We start from the raw sequence: 20,748 nt of genomic DNA, 5'->3' as shown, positions 1-20,748 counted from the left end.
CACCACCATATGGTCAATGAGGATGGGTTTAGAGACTGCATAGTGTGGAACATTTGCAAGCTATTTACCAAATTTGTCAGCAGTATGACCTAGGGTTTCCAAGATTCAGACATGACAGAATTTCTTTTATGACAGAAGAATAATGAATAATAATAACTGGAACAATCCCAATAGGGCTCCAGCAGCTTAGTTGCTTGGACCCCTAAAACTCACCTAAAACTGGGTTGGTCAAAGACAGGACCTCCTGTGAAGAAAGGGTGTAATTCAGAAGGAAAATCCTGAAGCATAACGCACCTTTGTACTCCATCTGCTGGATGTGTGAAAGCCCTTACATTTCCCCTGTAAAAAATAAAACCAGCATGACACGAAAAACATAAGAGTGTTGAGCCTGGGTATCTCAGCTTAAAGAATTTAAAGAATTCCTTTGCTTCTCGGTGCAACCCAGTGTGCCACTGATGACATCATACCACAGAGCTCCCATTCCACACCATCAGGTTATGAAGAAATGCTGGGACTGAAAATGTTTTTGGTATTTTTTATAAAACCTCAGATACCACTGACATACTCAAGACACCAATATCCTGGCTTCACATTGGTTACAAAAACAGAAACAAGTATCCATACTTCACAAAGTATACAAAAAGACATCAGCACCTTTACTCCACACTGAAAACAGAAACACAATATTTTTGTTGTTTTCTTGTTTTTTTTAATGTGACTGCAAATAGCGTTAACTACCAATAGAAAACAACATTTCATACTCAGGGACAAAAATAAGGATAATGGCATTATTCCTAGGCATTATAAATAATATATTTTTGTCTTAAATCACAAATTATATCTATGGCTATGGCTTATTAGCTTTCCAAAAGTATACTACTAAAATGGCAGAGTTCCAATCAGGAAGACCAACAGTTCATACATTAGGGACCATGTTAAAAGTACGAGTAAATCTGAAATAACCGTCAAATGAAGAAACGAGGCGCCAGTGTGTGTGTACACAGTTTAATCCTTACGGGTACGGAACCGCAGACGAACTGCAGCACGGTTCCATCCCAACGGTGGTTTTCACCACTGTGTCTCGGACAGCCGATCACCAAACACTATTACTATCGCTGCTCATGCAGGACCAGCATCGGAGTGCCCACAGCTCCAAGATTCATTAGCATCTGCAATGGGGAATATCACTAAACTTCTGACTTTGAGAAAAAAGGATAATGAACAAAGTTTAAAACTCAGACAATTCTCACAAAAATCATTTCGACCCAGATTTCAAATTCTTTTCTTTTTTTTTTACAATTAAGAAAAGAATGATGTTTTTGTTTTTTTGTTTGTTTTTTTAATGTTTAATGGTAGAAATATTAGAAATAAACTTGCTCTCAGCTTCTTTATGGTAGCAGTACAAGCTCTGTGCTGTGACAGACCGGCTGCTGCTGGTACTGCTGAGAAGAGAGAGAGAGAGGGAGAGATAGACAGAGAGAGAGAGCTGGGCTCACTCTATGCAGATACACAGCACACCTGTAACACCTGGGACATTCCTCGCTGGCTTGCAGTTAGCTGCACAGCACACTAGCTCTAGTCCACAGAGGCCATGTTCCAAGGCTGCATACTTCTCTCCATTTTGTAATGGCTATGACAGTACAGATTGAAAATAGGGGTCAATTTTGTTAAAATTCAAATGAAAAAAGAAAAAAAAAGAAAACGATAATTGTTGTGGTTTATGTGACGTCACCCCTGGCAGAAGAAATAAAAAAAACACAGAAAAAATCAACAAGCTTGGGGGAGGGGGTGGGAGTCTGTAGAAAGATGGAGAACACTTTTCAAGGGATGTGGGGGTATGTATGGAGGGGGTGAGGGTAAGGGGCACATGAACACAGAGACAGGCAAACACTGGCTTCAGTCGTCCGTAGCACAGGCCCCACCCGCGTGCAGCGGCCACCTCCGTGGGTCCCTCGGTGAGCGAGCGTTCATATCACAGTGCTTCTTTTCGTTTTTAAAAGATCCACATCTGGAGTCACATCACTCACCCTGGACAATAAGAACAGTAAGATTCCCCTGGTCGAAGTCCCGTTTACTTGCGTTAGCACACACGTCAAAAGAGAACGAGGACCGCCCCACCCCCGGTCTCAAAAGTAGAAATGCTCAGCTTTCACAGTGGTTTTAGTTCAGGACTGCTCCGCCCATGTCGATTTCGCCCCCGTTGCCGCTGCGGAGTGTCGCCCCCCTGCTGGTTTCTGAGAGACACTGCACTGTGTCGGTGTGTGGCTAACCACTGTCCATCTTCCCCATCACTGCCATCTTGCTCTTAACCCAATGAAGGCGTCCAAAGCCAGACAGAGACAAAATACTAATTCAGACTCCGCCCCTAATTCATATGAACGAGGCAGCTTAAAAACCACATAACGGTCACCCAAGTACTAACCCCTCAGTATTTGCTGGTAAACTTATATACATATAAATATATATAAGCACACACACATACATACATACATATATATATTCATATATGCGTGCGTGTGTATGTATGTATGTAGTATACACACACACATTATATATGTATATATTTAAATGGACACACTTGGGGATTGTGAGCTTTGTCACACCAGACATTGGGTGAAGAGCCATGGGGACCCAGGCAGTGCGCTTCTTTAAGAGTGCACAGTATAATACAAAGATAATACCAAGAATTAAAAAAACAAAAACAAACAAAAGGTGAAGGGGTGAGGGGCAGCACAATCACTCCCACATCTTCAAAATAAGACAAGGCTTAACAGTATAAAACGAAATGAAAGAAATTGTGGTGCATCATCGTTCCCATCATCCCTCTGGGACATCCTCATGAGAATTCAAAATGTATCGCAGCAAGGCAACTGGATGGCCTTCAGTGCAGTTTAGGAATACCGGAGGAGGGGGGCTGGAGGGGCAGCCTGAAGGGGGTGGCAGGTTGAGTTGTGCTAAAGCAGCGAGGGTCAGGGTTTCGCTTTTTTGTTTTTTGTTGTTTTTTTGGTTCATTTTTCCCTGTTATGCAGCCCACCCCATTTCATTCTCTTCAGTGAGTCTTCACTTCAGGATGATGTGGTAGCCATCGTTAGTCTCCGCTACAGACAGAAGAAACAGAACTTGTTCGTTAAGAACCTTCTTTGTGTAAATTACTTTTATCTCCCTAGTTTGAAATCCCTAATCCAAGGTCATGCTGCAGCACCACTCCCTTACCTTTCATTGTGTCCAGGACAAAACACGACTCATCCTGGAAATTCTGTATCATCTAGGTAAGCAAAGATTTGTTGTTAAAATCAACACGAAAGCACAAAATAAATGCATTTTAAAGCAGTATGATTTCATTTTTACATACGTAGCCATTCAACTAGCTTAATTCCGCTCTACAAGTAGTCAGATGAGGAAATGCTCTTGACCCAAGAACATTTCTTGGGCAGCAGTGTGGAATAGTGGTTAGGGAACAGGGCTGGCACCTCCAAGGCTCTAGGTCTGATTGCCAGACAGAGCACTGCCACAGGACTGTATATTAAGCATATTAAGGTGCTGAATATCCAGCTAAATAAACTGACTGTATGTGAAAAGAATCCAAGCTGTGCAAGTTCCTCAGGAGAGAGCATCTACAAAATGCCTAAAATGTAATGTAGCATAAATTTCCATTCAAAAGCATATTTAAGAGACCAAGGAATCCTAAAAACGTGTTCATATTGTTGTCAAGCACCTTGTTCAGATGCTTCAGATTTAATAACAAAAAACCCTACTGTATTAGTTAATAAGTACAGTTAACGTTTAAAGTAATTATTTTGGTAGTTTAAATGTAACCAGCTTTGAGACGGTGGTTGGAAAAGCAAAGCATAAAATGTGGCGCATCCAGTGCTGAAAGAGGTGACGCAGTTCCACAGGACGGCCAGCGGGGGCAATGTTGCAGGAGTTCCTCACCTCATCGCTAACCAGCACGTGGATGCCTGTGGGGCCCTGCTTGAAGATCTGGCTGATTTGTCGCGGCGAGATGTTGAAGAGTTGCGCAATCTTCTCTGTTAGCTCCACGGCCGTCAGGTCCTCCAGATAAATGGCGTGGTACACTGACAGACACACGGACACACCGGCGCGGTTTAGAGGGTGGCACAGTAACCACAGCTCTGGATTCCGCATCATTCGAAAGGATAATAATAATAATAATAATAATAATAATCCTTATGTTTAGCACATTTCAAACACAGTGCCATTCAATTAGCTTTACAGAAAAAGGGAGAGAAGGAAAAACAGACAAGTAAAAAGAGGACAAAAAAGTAGAACAATAAAATAAAAAAATACTGAACAATAAAACGGCAATAAAAAAAAATGTAATACAAAACATTAACAGTAAAAAGTTCAAATGAGTAAGTGTTCCTAAGGAGAAGCACATTTATAGAGGTAGGTCTCCAGATATCTCATAAAAATATCCAGATTCATATGCCCTCAGATCCAAAGGAAGCTTGCTCCACAGGGGCATATGAACTGAAAGCAGCCTCCCCATATGTTTTAGTCCCAGACCGTGGGATGGAGGGAATCCCAGAATCTGAGAGCTCTGACAGGAACATAATTTACTAGATCACTGAAATAGTCAGGTGACCTCGCTGAGCATCTTACAAGACTGAGTGGTGCAGAATGAGCTTGCTGTGTATCTTAAAAGACTGAGTGATGCAGAATGAGCTCGCTGTGTATCTTATAAGACTGAGTGGTGCAGAATGAGCTTGCTGTGTATCTTATAAGATTGAGTGGTGCAGAATGAGCTTGCTGTGTATCTTATAAGACTGAGTGGTGCAGAATGAGATCACTGTGTATCTTAAGCTCGCTGTGTATCTTATAAGACTGAGTGGTGCAGAATGAGCTGGCTGTGTATCTTATAAGACTGAGTGATGCAGAATGAGCTGGCTGTGTATCTTATAAGACTGAGTGGTGTAGAATGAAGGGGCCAAGCGGATGCCCTCCCTCACACTGACCAAAGAACGTGCTGCTGGCGGCGTCTCCGTTCTCCTGTTTCTGCTGCTCCTCCCGGGCCTGCTGGGACTCCTGGCACACGTACACCGTCAGACGCGGGCGCACCACCCTGCATGCGGGACAGGGGGACACAAGGGTACATCTCCACACAAGCGCACCCCGCTCACCCTGCTTTTTCCCACCAGGGAACATCCCACCAGCCCCCCCCCCCCACCCCCAGCCTCATTTATAATGAGGGTTTAGGCAAAGTAAAGCACTGAAGCCCCGTTACGCACACAACCCCCCCACCCCAAGATACACACACAGGCATTCCTCACCGGCCTTTCAGCGCATTGAAGAGTCGTATGCCATCCGCCGGGCCGCAGATCTGAATGACGTCCTCCCTGGTCAGCTTCAGCAGGTCTGCCCCTGTCACACACACACACACAATGAACAATGAACACTAATAAATGTAATCAGGCTTTCCGAATTCGGGAAGAAAGCATTAAGAAAGGACAGAATTTAAATTAAATTAAATTTAAAAAAGTAAAAAAACAAAACACCAAGCAAGATTTCACTAACTCTCACGGAAGAGTGATGCCATATTCCTCCTACAAATTCTGGACACTCAGCACAATGGCGAGTACAGGCCATTCTGGACACTTGTTGTAACCCAGCACTCGAATATGTGACTTTGCATCAAAGTCCCTCCTCACCTGAGAAATTGGTGAAGAGCCTGCAAAACGGTGAGAATCGGTTTCTATGGAGCCACTGCTGAGCTTCCTGAGGTGTTGCCGTAGGCAACAGATTCTAAATGTTCCGGAACAGAGAATGAGAGAGAAAGAAAGAGAGAGAGAGCAGCAGACCGGTCCATAAAAATCACGTCAGGTAAAAGCAGACACAAACGCAGACAGACAGACACACACACGCAGAAGAGAAGACATGGACGCTTTTTTGGTCTGAGTCCAATTCCTTAACATGCTAAAAAAAAGGAAGATTATGCTCCCATTAAAGTGTACATTTTATTTGGCGCAACATCCAGTTAATTCCCCCACCATCCCAAAGAGAACAGGCCCCCAATTCACCACCGCAAGCATAATGCCCCCCACTTTACATGTGCCAGTTGGGAAAACCAATTAGTGGTAAACCTAATATTATTTCCCCCCGCCCATTTTCAATTTGGTGAGATGCATAACTCTGCACCCACACGTAACCCAGACAATCAGGGAAACTGAATTATGCATCACACGTTTTGCAGCCAAGAAAAAAAAGTGAATTGGGGACCTGAATCACAAAGTCAACATTTAAACCCAGAGGCGTACTCACATTGTCCTGAAAGATAAAAAGAAAACAGAACATTAAAGCTAAAAGAAAAACGATAATAATGATAACAATAATAAAATCATCAAATAAATTCATAGGTACCTGAGGGCTTTCACTGTCTCTTCTAAGTAGATGGCACGACAACTGTAAGGCAGAATTTCTCTCATTTTTACAACTTTACTGGATCATTTTCAAACCAACACCCTCTCCCCCACCCTCTCCAAACCTCCCAAGTAGCACAACCCCGCCCCTTTTATTTAAACAGGAAACCAGCAGCAAAAAGGGTTCGAGAGCAGTCCTGCGGATTGGGACGTTACACACAGTGTTTGTGAGGACATCTGAATAACACACCCAGGCTTTGCAGTACAGGTATTCCAGAGGAACCCGACTGGTCTCACACTCCACACGTTCAATTGTGACATCATCAGTGGAATGCCAGACCAGCAGCGCTCCAAACAGTGCAGCTCAGAGTTCCTGTTTAACATTAATCTAATTGGAGAACGACATTGATTGGAGGTAATCTGGAGTCACGGGGTGGGGGGATGAATTTATATGCAAATGAACCACAGGGGTCCTTCGAAATGTTCCAGTCACACCACACCAGTCAAAAACCTTCACAAGGTTAAATAAAGTGTTCATTAGGAGCAAACAAAAACTTTTTCTGCATTTGTCCTGTAGAAGCAGCCGATGTGCCCATTAGGATGTGTTCAGTTAGCTTCAGCAATTGCTGCATTTATTGGTTACGTGAACATTCATGATGTCTTGCACAACCAATTGTTAATAATATTTACATAGATCTCAATCACGTAGGCAGGCAGACTACACAAGAACTATATGAACAAATAAGTAAAATCGGAATATGGGGGTAGCAATGTGCAAAAGAGTAACAGCTCATCACTAAAAGCGAATAAAAAAACAGCCATAAAGCAGCATTTTAAATCTGACAAATTTCTCTGTGGTATTCCTCAGAGTTCAGCGTAGCGTGCTGAGTTATAGTGGTCATGCTAAAACAAAGAATGAACCTGGTATCTCAGTTAAACAGCAATAATTCAGAATGACATTTGCAAAACACAAACAAGTAGAGAAGAAAAACTGGTGAAAACCAGTTTCTCATAATAATATCAGCAGGCCGACCCCGACTCAAATTAGGGGCAGAATTAAGCCCCGACAATATCAAACCTGACTAAATTAGAGTAGGCCTGATTCTGAATAATGAATGTGGCATGAGAAACTGAGGGATGTGGGAGGGGTGGGGTATTTAACGAAAACTTCAATGGATCAATGGATTAGTAAGCTAGATAGCCAATGTATTTTTTTCTACAATCTTGCAAACCCGCTGCTGACAGAGGTGGCAAGGGAAGAGCAAGGAGAGGGAGGGGGAGAGGCAGGGGGAGGGTGACAGGCAGGGCAAAAGGAAGCTAATTCAGCACAATTTCTTCCATGTGCAAACTGGACAATATATAGTATTTTACACCTTTAAAGACCCACAATATCATTTGGTTACTAACTGTCCTTTTGGAGGCTCCAAAAGCCCACCAAGACAAAGCTTAGAAAAAACAATGCACAGTACTCATTATTGGTGGTATCGTCATCCAGTTTGAACCTGGATTTATCCAGCATGGTGGCTGTGGCTCCATTGTGTTTTTAAACCCACCAGGCACATCACAAGCATCTGTATCCACTCAGAAAAACTCTTTTAGGTGAGAAAATAAAAAAAAACTTCCACTTCCACTGTGCTTAAACATTTGTTACTTTGTTTCAATAACATTAAGAGTACAAGCTCCTAAGGGTTACCTTTCAGAAGAGACCAGGATTATGTCGTCAAAAGGGTGCAAGAATAATAACCATTTTATTTGAGGTTATGTTTGAACTTATTTTATTTATTAAAAAAGGGGGCACTACAGACGGAGTGTGGCACAGTGGGTAAGGAACTGCGCTTGTAACCGAAAGGTCGTAGGTTCGAATCCCGGGTAAGGACACTGCCGTTGTACCCTTGAGCAAGGTACTTAACCTGCATTGCTTCAGTATATATCCAGCTGTATAAATGGATACAATGTAAAGTGCTAAGTAAAAGTTGTGTAAGTCGCTCTGGATAAGAGCGTCTGCTAAATGCCTGTAATGTAATGTAATGTACAGATGAGATTGAATTGACTCACTCCTATGGTCAATTTAAATGCATACTATGCAGGATTTTCACCTTTAAAATATAAAAGCACCATGCTCAGACATAACTATGATACACTGGCAATCTGCATGTGTGCACTCCTTGCTTGTCTGCCTGTATTTGTTACTCTAAAAAGTTTTTGGGATATTTCTGATGTGTGGGGGGGTTGGGGGTTAGCTAGTAGGCCGCAGTCTGAAGGTCGTCTAGGCTACATCTCCGATCTGTTAAAGAGGGAAAGCGGCCTCCCACTGAGCTATGCAGGGGGAGAGGCCTACGACTTCGCTGCAATAGATACAAAAACACGAAGCTAGCCAATGTAAAGAAGCAATATAAACAATAATAATTGACAATGAACTGATATGTTTGTGAATATGCGTGCTTATGTAACAGAATTTGTCTGTGCTTCCAGGCAGGCTTGAGCAGACAGAAACCTGCTGGTGCTGTGCTAGCAGTGTCTAACGCAGGTCCATTCCATCACCAAGAAGCTAAAGCTAACCTTAACTTTGCTGCATACTACAGCGAAGTGGGAATTTTTTCTATCGGATATGTCAGTTGAGTATTTTGGCATACTTGTGACTGTCTGACTGGTATGAATGCATGTATTGCTGCATTTTTGAAAGAGACGTGATTCCAACAGTCTGCAATGCGATGTTATAAAGCTACTGACATAGCTAGGCAGACCAAAATATCTAGCTCTGACTGTTCTGTTGGTGCGTGAGCTTCGTCATCTTGAGGGTGTAGGCAGGCTTAAGAATGGAAAAGTAAAGCAAGGAAATAAATCCTGCATAGTATGCCTATAAACTAAAATACTGATGCCTGAAGACAATTTAAACTAGAGTAATTAGTCCTGAAATCAGTTTAAACCAGAGTACTCCTGCCTGAAGTCAGATAAACCAGAGAACTCACTCCTGTGGCCAACTGAAACTGAGACTACTTGCTCCTAACGTCAGTTAAAACTAGCGTACTCACTCCTGAAGTCAGTTTAAACCAGAGAATTCACTCCTATAATCAGCTTGACCACAGTCAGCCACCCAAACTACTGGGACCACTTCTTCCGCTCCAGTCACCATCTTGATTATTTCAATTCAACTTTATAGCACCTTTTCCAGAAACACTCTCACAAAGGCACTCCATAGTGGAATTGGGGGAAAAAATGAAGCCCAGCCCTGATTACAGAACCCCCTTCCCTGTTACAATACAACAGCCACACACTTCTACATACTTCCTATTCTCTGCTGAGATCAAAGTTCACTTAAAATCAGCGGGGCTCCACCTCCAGGCCAGGAGGTCCTTTAACCAGGCTGACTCTAGAGTGGCACCACAGCACTAAGTCTGAAACCGCACCCGATTGGTCAGACCCGTGTGTTGGAGCCCCTTCACGCATGGCCGATTTAGGGAAACAGCGAGCTGCACCGTGCTCTGGGGCGCCCCACAGGGGCGTATGACAGAAACGCATCTTTTAAGGGCCAGCAATAAGGCAGAAGACGCAGTAAATGTGAGCGATTTAAAAAGGAGAGGTAGAGTGCAGGTACTCACATCTGCCACCTGCACCACGGGCTCTGACTGGTGATTGGGTGAGCCATTGCTAAGAGAAGAGAAAACGAGGAGGAGGAGATTAATCAAAAACTCAGCCAGATTGGATTTCTATAAGCCCACCCCCTACCCCCACACTCGACCATCAGAAAGAGAAAGAAAGGGGGGGGGGATCACACAAAATCAGTCTTTCACAGGCAGCCTAAGGGTGATGCATTGAGTTACTGTTTGCATGTGGGAAGGGAGGCCCTCGGGGGAGACTAACTATTCACCAGCTCCGCTTTCAGGTCCTACAGTCTGCCACAGGGAAGCTACTGCGTGGGGGCGGCTGCTGGGGTTTTTGCGGGTGCGGCTGCTGCGGTTGCGTGTGCGGCTGTCGCTTCAGTTGTGGCCACAGGGAAACAGTTGTGGAATGAGGTTTTAGATGCAATCGTGGTTTTGGTCTCGGTTCAGCTGTGGTCACCTGCCCTCATGCCAAAGGGAAGTGGGTGTGGAATGTGGCTGTGGCTGCTGGTTGGGCGGCGGTGACCTACCCTTCTGACACAGTGAAACTGTTGTGGGAACTGTTGAAGCCAGGCGAGGGAGAGTTGTTAACGTAAGTGACCTCAGGCCAAGGAGAGCACTGTGAAGAGGAAAGCACTGACACTCAAGAGCCCGCTCACGCTTCCACACCTCGCCCCTCTATCGAGCCAGGGAAGGTAGACTCCACCTGGCCCACAAATTCTGCCAAAGTCACAATGTTGCACTGAGGAAAAATAAATATCTGACGACCATAACAGGAGTAGCATGTGGTGCCTTAGTTACAGTGTGCATGCAGCCAGTTTAATAATCCATAGTGTGCTTGCTATTCATCCTGCAGGGGTCATTAAAAATATATGCTCAGCAGACCCAGGGCTCAAAGAGTTTTGGAATCTCCAGACTGAATTGACATTTAAGCTTATTAGATATTATTATTATGCATTTTACATATTACGTTGGTATGCCAACTGGGCCAAGATGTCATATTGAATGTGTTGAAAAATAAAGCATGAAAACACTTCACAATTCTGTTACTTTATCCTCCCTTCATGCCATGTAAACTGGAGTATGATGGCACTATTTTTATTTATTTGTTACATTTGTTACATACTGTCATATGTAAGCAACATCACAGCACTAGCGCGATTAGCGTAGCACGAAGCACGCTCTCAGCAAGAGTGAAACTCTGACCTCTGTCAGGATGGTGGTCTCGTACGAGGGCTGGTACTTCTCCTTCTCCTGCGGCGCCCTCTTCTCCATCTTCTCCCGATCCGTTTTCTGCTTTCTGTCTGCCCCTTTGGGCTGAAAAAGGACAAACGAAATTCATCACAGGGTTCCAACAGCGCTTCTCCAGCAATACCGATAAGGACCTTTCAAGGACCTGCAGTAATCATTTCTTTCCACAAGTCTTCATACGAGCATCCCTCTAACAGACTTTAATCAACATGTTTCTTCTGTGCAGGATGAGCCTGCTGTCGCTAACATGTTTATCGTGGAGAATGAGTGCTTTGGAAAGCCCGACACTGACATTACTGAATTCCCAACACTTCATGGCACAGGGTGTATAGAGAACAGGAGTGTTTTCGAAAATGCATAGCTACAGAATTTTACACACATTCAAGCCCTATCATAACTTTGCAAATGGCACTACTTAGAATTGTCAGGCCTAATTAAAGGTAAGAAAGAGGCAGGAGCAGGGCCAGGTAAAAGTGGTAAAGTTTTATGTAACTAGACTGTCATACAGCCCATTAAAAGTCAACCAGGTTAAAGGTTTACAAGAACATTCGGGAACCCTATCAATAGAACTTCCTGCCACATCAATAACCTCAAAACGTTACCCATTACCTCTATACCGCATTTTTACAATTTAACAACACAGAAAATGCTGAACAGAGCTTGTTCTCCAGAAGAAACGGAAACTCTAGGAATCCCAGAGCCCACAGGAAGTTGACTCGCTGACCCCAGGGAATCTACCGGTTTCCCAGGCAACGGAACCTCACCTTGAAGACTTTGACCTGGCAGCTGGCCGAGTGCAGGTGTTCGGTGTACTCGCCCCCCTCGTTCTCCTTGAAGGTGTCGATCTGGATGCGGAAGGGCACGCCTTTCTCGCCCCCGTGCTTGCGCATGGTGAACTCTGTGCTGATGCAGTGTACCTGGAGACACGGCCGGAGAGCTCACGGTTATGTCTGTGTGCTCAAATGCTCCCAGGCGTCAAGTGCCACTACGCACGCATTTTACAGCATCGCACCCTGCCATTATTAAAATACTGCACAATAAACTGCATTCACTTTAACCTGGCACTCCCCTTTGACTCTTACCACTGCACACCTGGCAGTTTTAAGGTGTCGTAGCAGGATACACAATTGTATTTATGCAGGCTACACAAGCCAGAGGCAGGTTCGCGTCTACCAAGACAGATAGCGATCCGTATAGAGCCACACTACATGCTTTTATGCATAACTGTTAGCAAACAGGAAAGGTTAAAACATTGCTTTGGAGCAAGATAATAGAAATAACATCAAACAAATCCTATTCCAGTAGCACCGGGTAAGACTACACGCGTTCCTTCGCCACTCAGACACTTCCGCTGTTTGGTGTATCTGAGGGGTTTCTTACACGTTCATATGCTCGCACAAGCTCAAATGTGCTCAGATTCTCGTACGTGCTGAAAGCTTGCACTCGCTGAAATTCTCAAACGCTGACACATGCGCTCAAATGCTCGCACGCACTTTAGTGTGCTGCTACAGCGTATCCAGAGAGACAGCTGCACAACTTTCTCACGCTCACGTTTCACACACTGCTCTCTGCATCCTGAAAAAATGCACCGTCTGAATAAGCCAAAACGGTAACTGGACAAGCCTGCTGCGATCTCAGCGCTGGGACAAAGACGGCCTCCGACAGATAAATTCAACATCCTCCGGAGCTTTGGAGTGTTTATTCTAAAAACAAAAGCTACATTGTCCCAAAATAAACTTGAATATCAAGTGCCTTCTGTAACATATTTTTTGCATTAAAAAAGTTTAACATTGAAGATGAATTTCAGGATTAAACCGTAACATATATAACACAAAGTACTCCTTTCCTTGAAATCTAAACAGACATTTCAAAAATAAACATGTATTCACTTAAGGGGTTGGCACACAGCGGACCGGAGATAAAGGTGTTAAGGTGTGATATTTCAAACGCTGAATGTTTACAAAAGTTCGGCCGTACAAATGGGGGCGGCGCTCTGCCAGAAAAACCAGACCAGGCTGCGGGAAGCCTGTAAGGCCCAGAGGCGCAGGACGGGGTCGTCCTACCTGGATGAAGACGGAGGTCCTCTTGGAGGGGTCCCAAAGGAACTCGACGGTGTTGAGCTGCGTGGGGTTGGCCCGGGGGTCGACCATGCCCACGGACATGGGGATATCTGCAGAGGCGCACACACGCGAACCACGCTCATCATCCGCGCTACCCGGCCCGGCTCACCCAACAACCCCCAAATTACCGCACTGGTGCCCCAGCAACCCCAATACTGCCCCTCTGCTGCACGAAACAACCCAACCTGCCCCTCCGCTGTACCAAACAACCCCCAACCTGCCCCTCCGCTGTACCAAACAACCCCCAAACTGCCCCTCTACTGCACCAAACAACCCCCAAACTGCCCCTCTGCTGCACCAAACAACCTCCAAACTGCCCCTCTGATGAGCCCAAGATCACAGGATCATGACCTGACAGGTACTGGGCTCCTGGCTCCCTTCCCATCGTCTCTGCTTCGAAACTACAGAAGGCACCAGTGCTTTTATTAGTGCAGTGAATTTTTCCATTATTACAGTACTGCATTCGGTCATGGATCAAAGAATTTTCAGGAGGCATCAAATTAGAATGCCTCATTCAACAGTAGGAAGAGAAGACTTGCCAAGGCTGGGAATCCAAATATCTGGTGAATTAACTAAATCTGTGCTAGGATGCCGGGTTCTGAATATCTGGTGAATCTATAGAATCTGTGCCGCGCGGCGGGGCTCTGGCTCACCCAGGTCCAGGATGCGGTCGCCCGGCCTGTTCCAGCGCCAGCCCTCCAGCTGCTGGTGCTCCGTGTACTGCAGCCGCCGGTCGTGAAACACCACCCGGATGATGCTCTAGAGAGGGTCACAGGAAAACACAACCAGGAAACATCAAGGCCTGCCAGCGCCAAAGACTAATTCAGGAAAGGGAACAAAAAAAGGGCTCTTGGGTCTCCCTTTCCAAACAGAACGCTATTCACACAGGCTCAAGAGTCTACAGGAGCACCAAAGGACAATTATAGGGTGTGAAATAGTCACTGGCCCTCCTGTAGCACTGTGTGTAGTCCATAGAGTGTCAAACAGTCACTAGCTCTCCTGTAGTACTGTGTGGACTGGTGGGTGTACAGTAGTCATTGGCTCTCCTGTAGTACTGTGTAGTCTATAGGGTGTAAAACAGTCACTGGCTCTCCTATAGCACTGCGTGGATGTAATTTACTATTCCAGATTACGAGGAAACAAATTAACGGGGAACAAAAAAATGACTCAGACGCATGCAGACGCACAGGAATCATCACGCAGCTAGCTCAGTCCCAAGAGCTCACCCACCTTCACCATCTTGCCCGTAATTTCCGGCAGTTCTCCCATTTTCCGATTGTCCAGCATTCGAATTTCATAGGACTGTCCTGAAAACCACGGAGAAAAGGCCTCATCACCCACCATCGATGATCCAGACATCCACGGTTGGTACAGGCTCGGCACAGTCCTGACCTCAGATCAGCCAGTGCTGGGACAGCCTATGCAGAACTACACAACTAAGGTGAATGGGGCTGAGCAGAGATCAGCCAGTGCTGCATGGGGTGTCTATGGAGAGTCCTAATGCCAGTACTGAGAGGGGCTGACCTTGGTTGAGGTAGGTTAGGGTCTCATCATGCAGCTTGACGGCAGGAGAGGTGGCAGCACACAGGACGTACTGGAAGGGCAGAATCTTATTCTCATTGTCCGGAGGCAGGTTGGACTCTTCCTGCTTGAAAATGGGTAGGGCCAGTACATCGCTAAAGAGGGAGAGAGGAGTTGAAGGACAAAGAGAGGGAAGTTCAGTTAAATGCGCCTGGTACTCAGCTCCTGGGGAGAACACCCTTCAGTCGGCCATCTTTGAAAGCCAGTTTCACACCAAGCCCTTTTGTGACATCACTATTTACACTGCTTATCCGTTTCCTGTGCTGTTGTGTGGCCGAGCTCTGCAAAGACACACTCACATGCACGTGCGCACACACACAGACTCTCTTTCACACACACCCACACACAAAAACGGTTTCCCTTTCGTACACGCAAATCTGTTTTCGTTGTTGATTTTCAAAGTATCGACAACAAAAAAAACAAATCACACCACGGCTACATGGAGGTTGTGTCTGCACACCACATGGACCAGTAGAACAGTGTTACTAGATCAGCCTTCAAGGAAATGAATTCAAAATGTTATGGTTAGGTGACAGCTTTTTAAAATAGCAACGGAAAAACACGACTTCACAAACGGCTACACCGCCTCCCTTTGCAACCCTATATATTCTATACACGTTATAATTATGCCTGGCTATATCGAAGTCAAAAACACCTTTTTTAGCCAAATTCAGTTAGAACCAGGACACCAGGGTCAGCCTGAGAAACTAATAAAAGATAAAACAATTAAATTTGTCTTTCTGAAGCATACTTTTAGATACAAGAAACATTTAGACACAAGAATCAAATTCAATTTCTGGCCTTTAAGTACACTTATCATTTAGGCAAGTCTGGGTAGACACAGGACACAGCTCCTCAGAAGCAGAATCATGAGGATGGATAATTATTAGGTTTTCAGAGATTTTCCGTATATCGAGAGCATTACTTTTGCCTGACCTGCTACTGTTAACTAAGACAGGAATATCAAAAATAACTGAACTAGTGTTTGCATAGTGCCCTCCACGCCTGCAGGGAGGTCAAGCACGACTTCTGAAAGGTAATTTTCTGATCAAAAGCCCAACCCCACTTATGAAATGAATAGAATTTTGACAGGAACCAACAACAGCGGGGCTTGGACTCTGGGGACATCATTTATTGCTGGACTTGACTATATGAAAGTGGTGAATGCTGTGCAGTAAATTTGCTGATAGCATCCGTGTGCCAAGCTGGTTTGGATGAAGTCTGTCTCTACTTAAAATCTCCTGCAGTCCCAGAAGAGCTTAAAATTGTCAATAAAATCCACACCGTTAGCGTTACAAGCAGAGGAGAGCCAGGCGTTTAGGCTCAGTAGCTGCTAAACCGCAACACCCCACGGCCAAATGTGGGAAGCGTGTCAGAGATAAGCACCCGGCCTATACTTGACTCACTCAGGACATTGTATATATACACACACACACATATATATGTATATATATATATAAAGGCCTATTCAGCTTTATTTGACAGGACAGTGTCGAGACACTAAGAATGGGGAGTGAGAGAGGCAGTTCAAACTGCCAACATCACAGCTCGTAATGAACATAATGAGCCTGCTTTACAGGCTACGTCACGACACACCTCTTTTCAGGACATGGCTTGGCGGGGAGTGCCGTTGGTTCCGATGTGGATGACAACCCTGTCAACGTCAGTATTGTTACAGAAATGCCTGTGACTTTTTTTTTAGCAACGTCTAAAAACTTAAGCACCCAGTAGGGAGGACATTTTATCCATCCTGGCTTTCACGTTCCTGAGTATGGAGTCACCGATGATCATGGATGAAAATGAGTGTGACAGGTGGATGAAGGGCAATGCCCTACAATTATCCTGTCCGTCTGGAGGTAGTACAGCAGAGAAGTGACTCCGCCAGCGATGAGAGAGGGGATTAGCCGGGCCAGGGGCATCATCCAGGGGCAATGGAGGCGAAGAGGAGACTGGGTGGGCCCGGCTGGAGACGGAGAGCAGCACTCGAAGAACAATCATACTCATCCAGAACTCAAAATCTGTTCAGCAGCTGGATGTCCCAAGGAGAAGGGGGGAGGTCGAGTGGAATGCCTACCGCCACGCTTTCCACCACCACCTACGGACCACAGTTCCAGGCTCTGAAGGGTGGAGCACGCCAGGGACTTTGTCCTAGCACCCAGTTTATCCCAGGAGCCGACCGAATGAGTCGCGCCAGCTTCAGGGGCTGGCAGCGTAGTGATCGACTCACCGGTGGCATCGAGAGCAGTGGCAGTCAGGGAATCAAGGAGCTCCTCATCTTGCCTTGACTTAGTTTGAGGCAGGATGGGAGGAGAGTGGAGGCATAGCGTGGTAGCCTAGTCCAGGGCCCTGAAAAGCCAGTTAGCAAGGTACCTCGGGTGGGGTGGTAGTAATCCGTTCACGCTCTTGTTATGGTCAAATAACAATAAAAACAACTCAAATTAAATATCAGCCAAAACCATTTTAAAAATCAGCGATAACAGCTGGGGTCGGTGAAGTAAGTTAGAGTAATTAAATGGTAAACACGGCAGTAGACAGACACGATGAATTAAGCCAGGAAAGTCTGATGGATCCTGTAAATTAAGTGACATTTGGAATTTGTGACCATAGGAGAACACAGCCGCAGCAGCAGGCTCTTTCAAATTCCTTGGTTTCCTAGGAAATGGCAGGGTAACCGGCGCACAAATAACACGGTCTCCAACTCCGCGCCGTGTTCTCCCTCCAAACCCAAGTATTTGTTTCACAGTGGACGACTGTTCAGGCTCTATGCAATTACACACCCATTACGCCGGCCATTAAACCCTCTATAGTGCAGGAAGACATACGGGGCCGGCTCAATTAAACTTTACTACCGCATTCAGTTACCGTAAGATCGCATCTGCCGGGCATTTTGCTCACATTCCCCGAATTAAAAAAACAACAACAGAGCGGTTGTAGCCTACTGCACCTTCCGTCGTACGTATCTTGCGACCTGGCAGGTTAGTTTTATAATGCACGTCTCGGCCTGGGGGGGGGGGGATATAGATAACAATGTGCATTAGTCGAAACTATTTTGCTGAATTAGTCGCGCAGAAGTGTAAAACACATAACATCACTGATATTTTACAATAATGGGTATATAGAGTATATCCATACACAATATAGCACACGCATGTAAGTCTGAACCAGAGATCCCCAGTCATTTCCAATTCTGTATTTTACTCTGAAAGTGAGCCCCCTGTTTTGCTTGCTGGGAACCATAAGCACTTGCTGACAAACAAGACGCTCGACAGGTGCAGCCGTAGACACGTCCAATAAGCGTGACAAATACATGATCTTACACTTAACACCTGAGAGATACCGCTGGCTCCGAAATATTCTCTCAGCCAACACAAGGCTTCCACATACAGCAAATCCTTAACCTCTTCGTTCATTTAGGTACAGCAAAAGTTCGGTCATCCCACAGGGTGCAACATGAAATGACCATTTCATTAATGTGATTACATAATTAAGGCAGTGAGAAGTTTCATCTGTAATTTAAGTATTTCCAGATTTCAACTTAAAAGGTCAATTTGACCGCAAATAACAGAGTAACTTAACGTGGCCGCTACTTGGAAGGGTGTGTCTTGCGTTTACAACAGCAACAGTACTGCAGCTTTTCGACCGCTTTTATTGGGTGCACATCGTAACATGACATTTAAAGTCTGGCCTGTGGTTAGCTACACTGGTCTGATTAAATTAATAAGCTTTAAGCAACAGCGTCAAGAGACACTAAAATGAGTTCTATTTATTTTCCGGGCATTATACTTGAATTAAAACCTTTTAATTTGTTCAAACTTACTCTGACTGTCAATCTAGCCAAATGTATTTTTCCGAAGAGACTGGACGTCCCCTTAAGTACCATTACACAACTGCATCAGTTACAATAGTTGAACCCCTTGCCCTCCCAGACCCATTGTACTGTACCTCATGCTGTATGCCCCGGCTCCAAGCTCTTGTCCGATCCCGGAGAGACTTGCGTCGAAGTCCTGGACCAGACCGGACTCGATAACCTCATCGGCAAGCGGTAACTTCAGAGCCCAAGCCATGACAACCAGGTAGTGAAGAGCTTCAATGTCCCGATTCGAGTCGAACTGTAAAGGTTCGACTTACTGGAACGCTCGATTCCAACTTTAAATTTGAATCGGCCACAACTAATTCGATGTCTTCACCTAAGTGAAAGAAACATAAATGATCAATGAAATGAATCTTAATACGATTAACGTTAATTCTTCAATTTGATCGTTGCATTATCTTTGCCATTAATCCAAGAGTTTCCAATGCAATACCTGTGGTAGTAGCTATTGAGTATAAATAAAATTATGAATTGTTCCAAAAGTTGTTGCAAATAACGTTAGATCAATACAAGAAACGTTAGGCTGTTACAGGAAATGATGTTGGCTAGCGAGTTAACCAACCGGTCAGTTAATTAGAAAATGTTAACACGAGTTTGCGAACGAAAACCAGCTGTACCTCAATAGCGTACTAGCAAAACATGTACACACTAGCAAAGGCAGGGGCTCAGAACTTGCCAAAAGCCAATCAGCAATTTTTCGAACCAGAAATCATCACTAGCTGTAAACCCTTCTGTAAACTCTAACGTATAAAGTAACACGAGATAGCCAGGTGGATCATAAGAAAACACATATTATACCGTTTTATATAATAGTTTTAGTTTATGCCAACTAGCCAATTTTACTCAATACATGATCAGAACCATGGTCATGGTGTTAGCTAGCAAGCTAGATGGGTACCTTGCAGCCGTAGCTAGTTGTCAGATAGATAGCTACTCAGCTAATAAGCAAGCGATCAACTTGTGGTGGGTTCCGAATTATAGAGGCATAAAACGAGTCAACTATGTACCTAGATATAAGATCGCTGTGTAAATTACACTCCCTTTTGCTAAGGTTAGTGAATACATTATTCAAAGCCGATACCAGCTGGCTACCTTTTCCTGCACGCCATCTCCCAACCCCTCGTCTCCGTAAGCTCGCAACTGTGGGGGAAAAAAACAAAGCTAGCAACCCCGATAGCGTTGGAGCTATCAGTGCCACTCTTATATAAAAAAAATCGCAGTGTATGGGCACGTCGTTGAAAATAAATGATTCAATCCGATATTATTTCCCCCAGATCAAAACAAAACCAAAACAATAAACGGAACAACGAGATACAGCAATTTGTTTATTAGTTCGCCATTCTCTGTTGTAATATCCGCAGTCCTCTTCTTCTAGAGTGCAGTATTGAAGTGATTCTAGCTCATGCTATAATTTTAGTTTGACTGCCACCTGCTGTATTGGAGTTAACTGTACTTATTGTAAGTGATGGGGGACTACTGTACGGATGAATCTGAAGGATAACAGGCACAGCATATTCATATTCATATTCATTAATATTTCTTCTGTTTTAACCATTTATGTTAGTTTGCTCTTACTTCTAAAATGTCAGTACCCAGGGCTCTCTTGAATGAGATATGTGTGAAAGCTGTCTACATTAAAAATGTTTTAATATATTTTTCCACATTACATCAAAGTTGTAGTACCATGTTTAAATTGCAGCCATGAACTAATCATGTAGCATAGGTCTGCATTCTCCACTGATGCTTGCAGAATTGATAAAGAAATCACCCAAGCTTGGTTTAAGTTCAGTGACAATTTATTGACAGACAGAAATCCATATGAAATGACAAAATTCTGAAAATCATACGTTAAATATACTTATATAATTTCACACAGGCTTTTCAATGATTTATCATTACTTTCATTAGCCAACTTGCACTCTAAGCCACTAGAACTTGTGTTAAAATGA

At 44.5% G+C, this 20,748-nt stretch overlaps 1 protein-coding gene across 1 annotated transcript; it reads right to left on the bottom strand.

The window, feature by feature from the left end:
* Positions 1 to 989: 989 nt before the first annotated feature.
* tfcp2 (transcription factor CP2) lies at positions 990 to 20,173 on the bottom strand. Its single transcript, XM_064299061.1, has 17 exons — positions 19,892 to 20,173; positions 18,871 to 19,115; positions 14,872 to 15,023; positions 14,578 to 14,654; positions 14,001 to 14,106; positions 13,291 to 13,397; positions 11,992 to 12,144; positions 11,183 to 11,293; positions 10,507 to 10,595; positions 9,977 to 10,025; positions 6,379 to 6,420; positions 5,670 to 5,763; positions 5,292 to 5,382; positions 4,977 to 5,083; positions 3,934 to 4,076; positions 3,214 to 3,265; positions 990 to 3,098 (listed from the first exon to the last, which is right to left on the bottom strand). Exons 2-17 carry the CDS (start codon positions 18,990 to 18,992, stop codon positions 3,061 to 3,063), a joined length of 1,533 nt encoding a protein of 510 aa, XP_064155131.1. The 5' UTR covers positions 18,993 to 19,115; positions 19,892 to 20,173; the 3' UTR covers positions 990 to 3,060.
* Between the last annotated feature and the right edge of the window lie 575 nt (positions 20,174 to 20,748).

The sequence above is a fragment of the Anguilla rostrata genome, chromosome 11, assembly GCF_018555375.3.
Source record: "Anguilla rostrata isolate EN2019 chromosome 11, ASM1855537v3, whole genome shotgun sequence".
NCBI lineage: Eukaryota > Metazoa > Chordata > Actinopteri > Anguilliformes > Anguillidae > Anguilla > Anguilla rostrata.
This window is presented reverse-complemented; position numbering and strand designations above follow the sequence as displayed.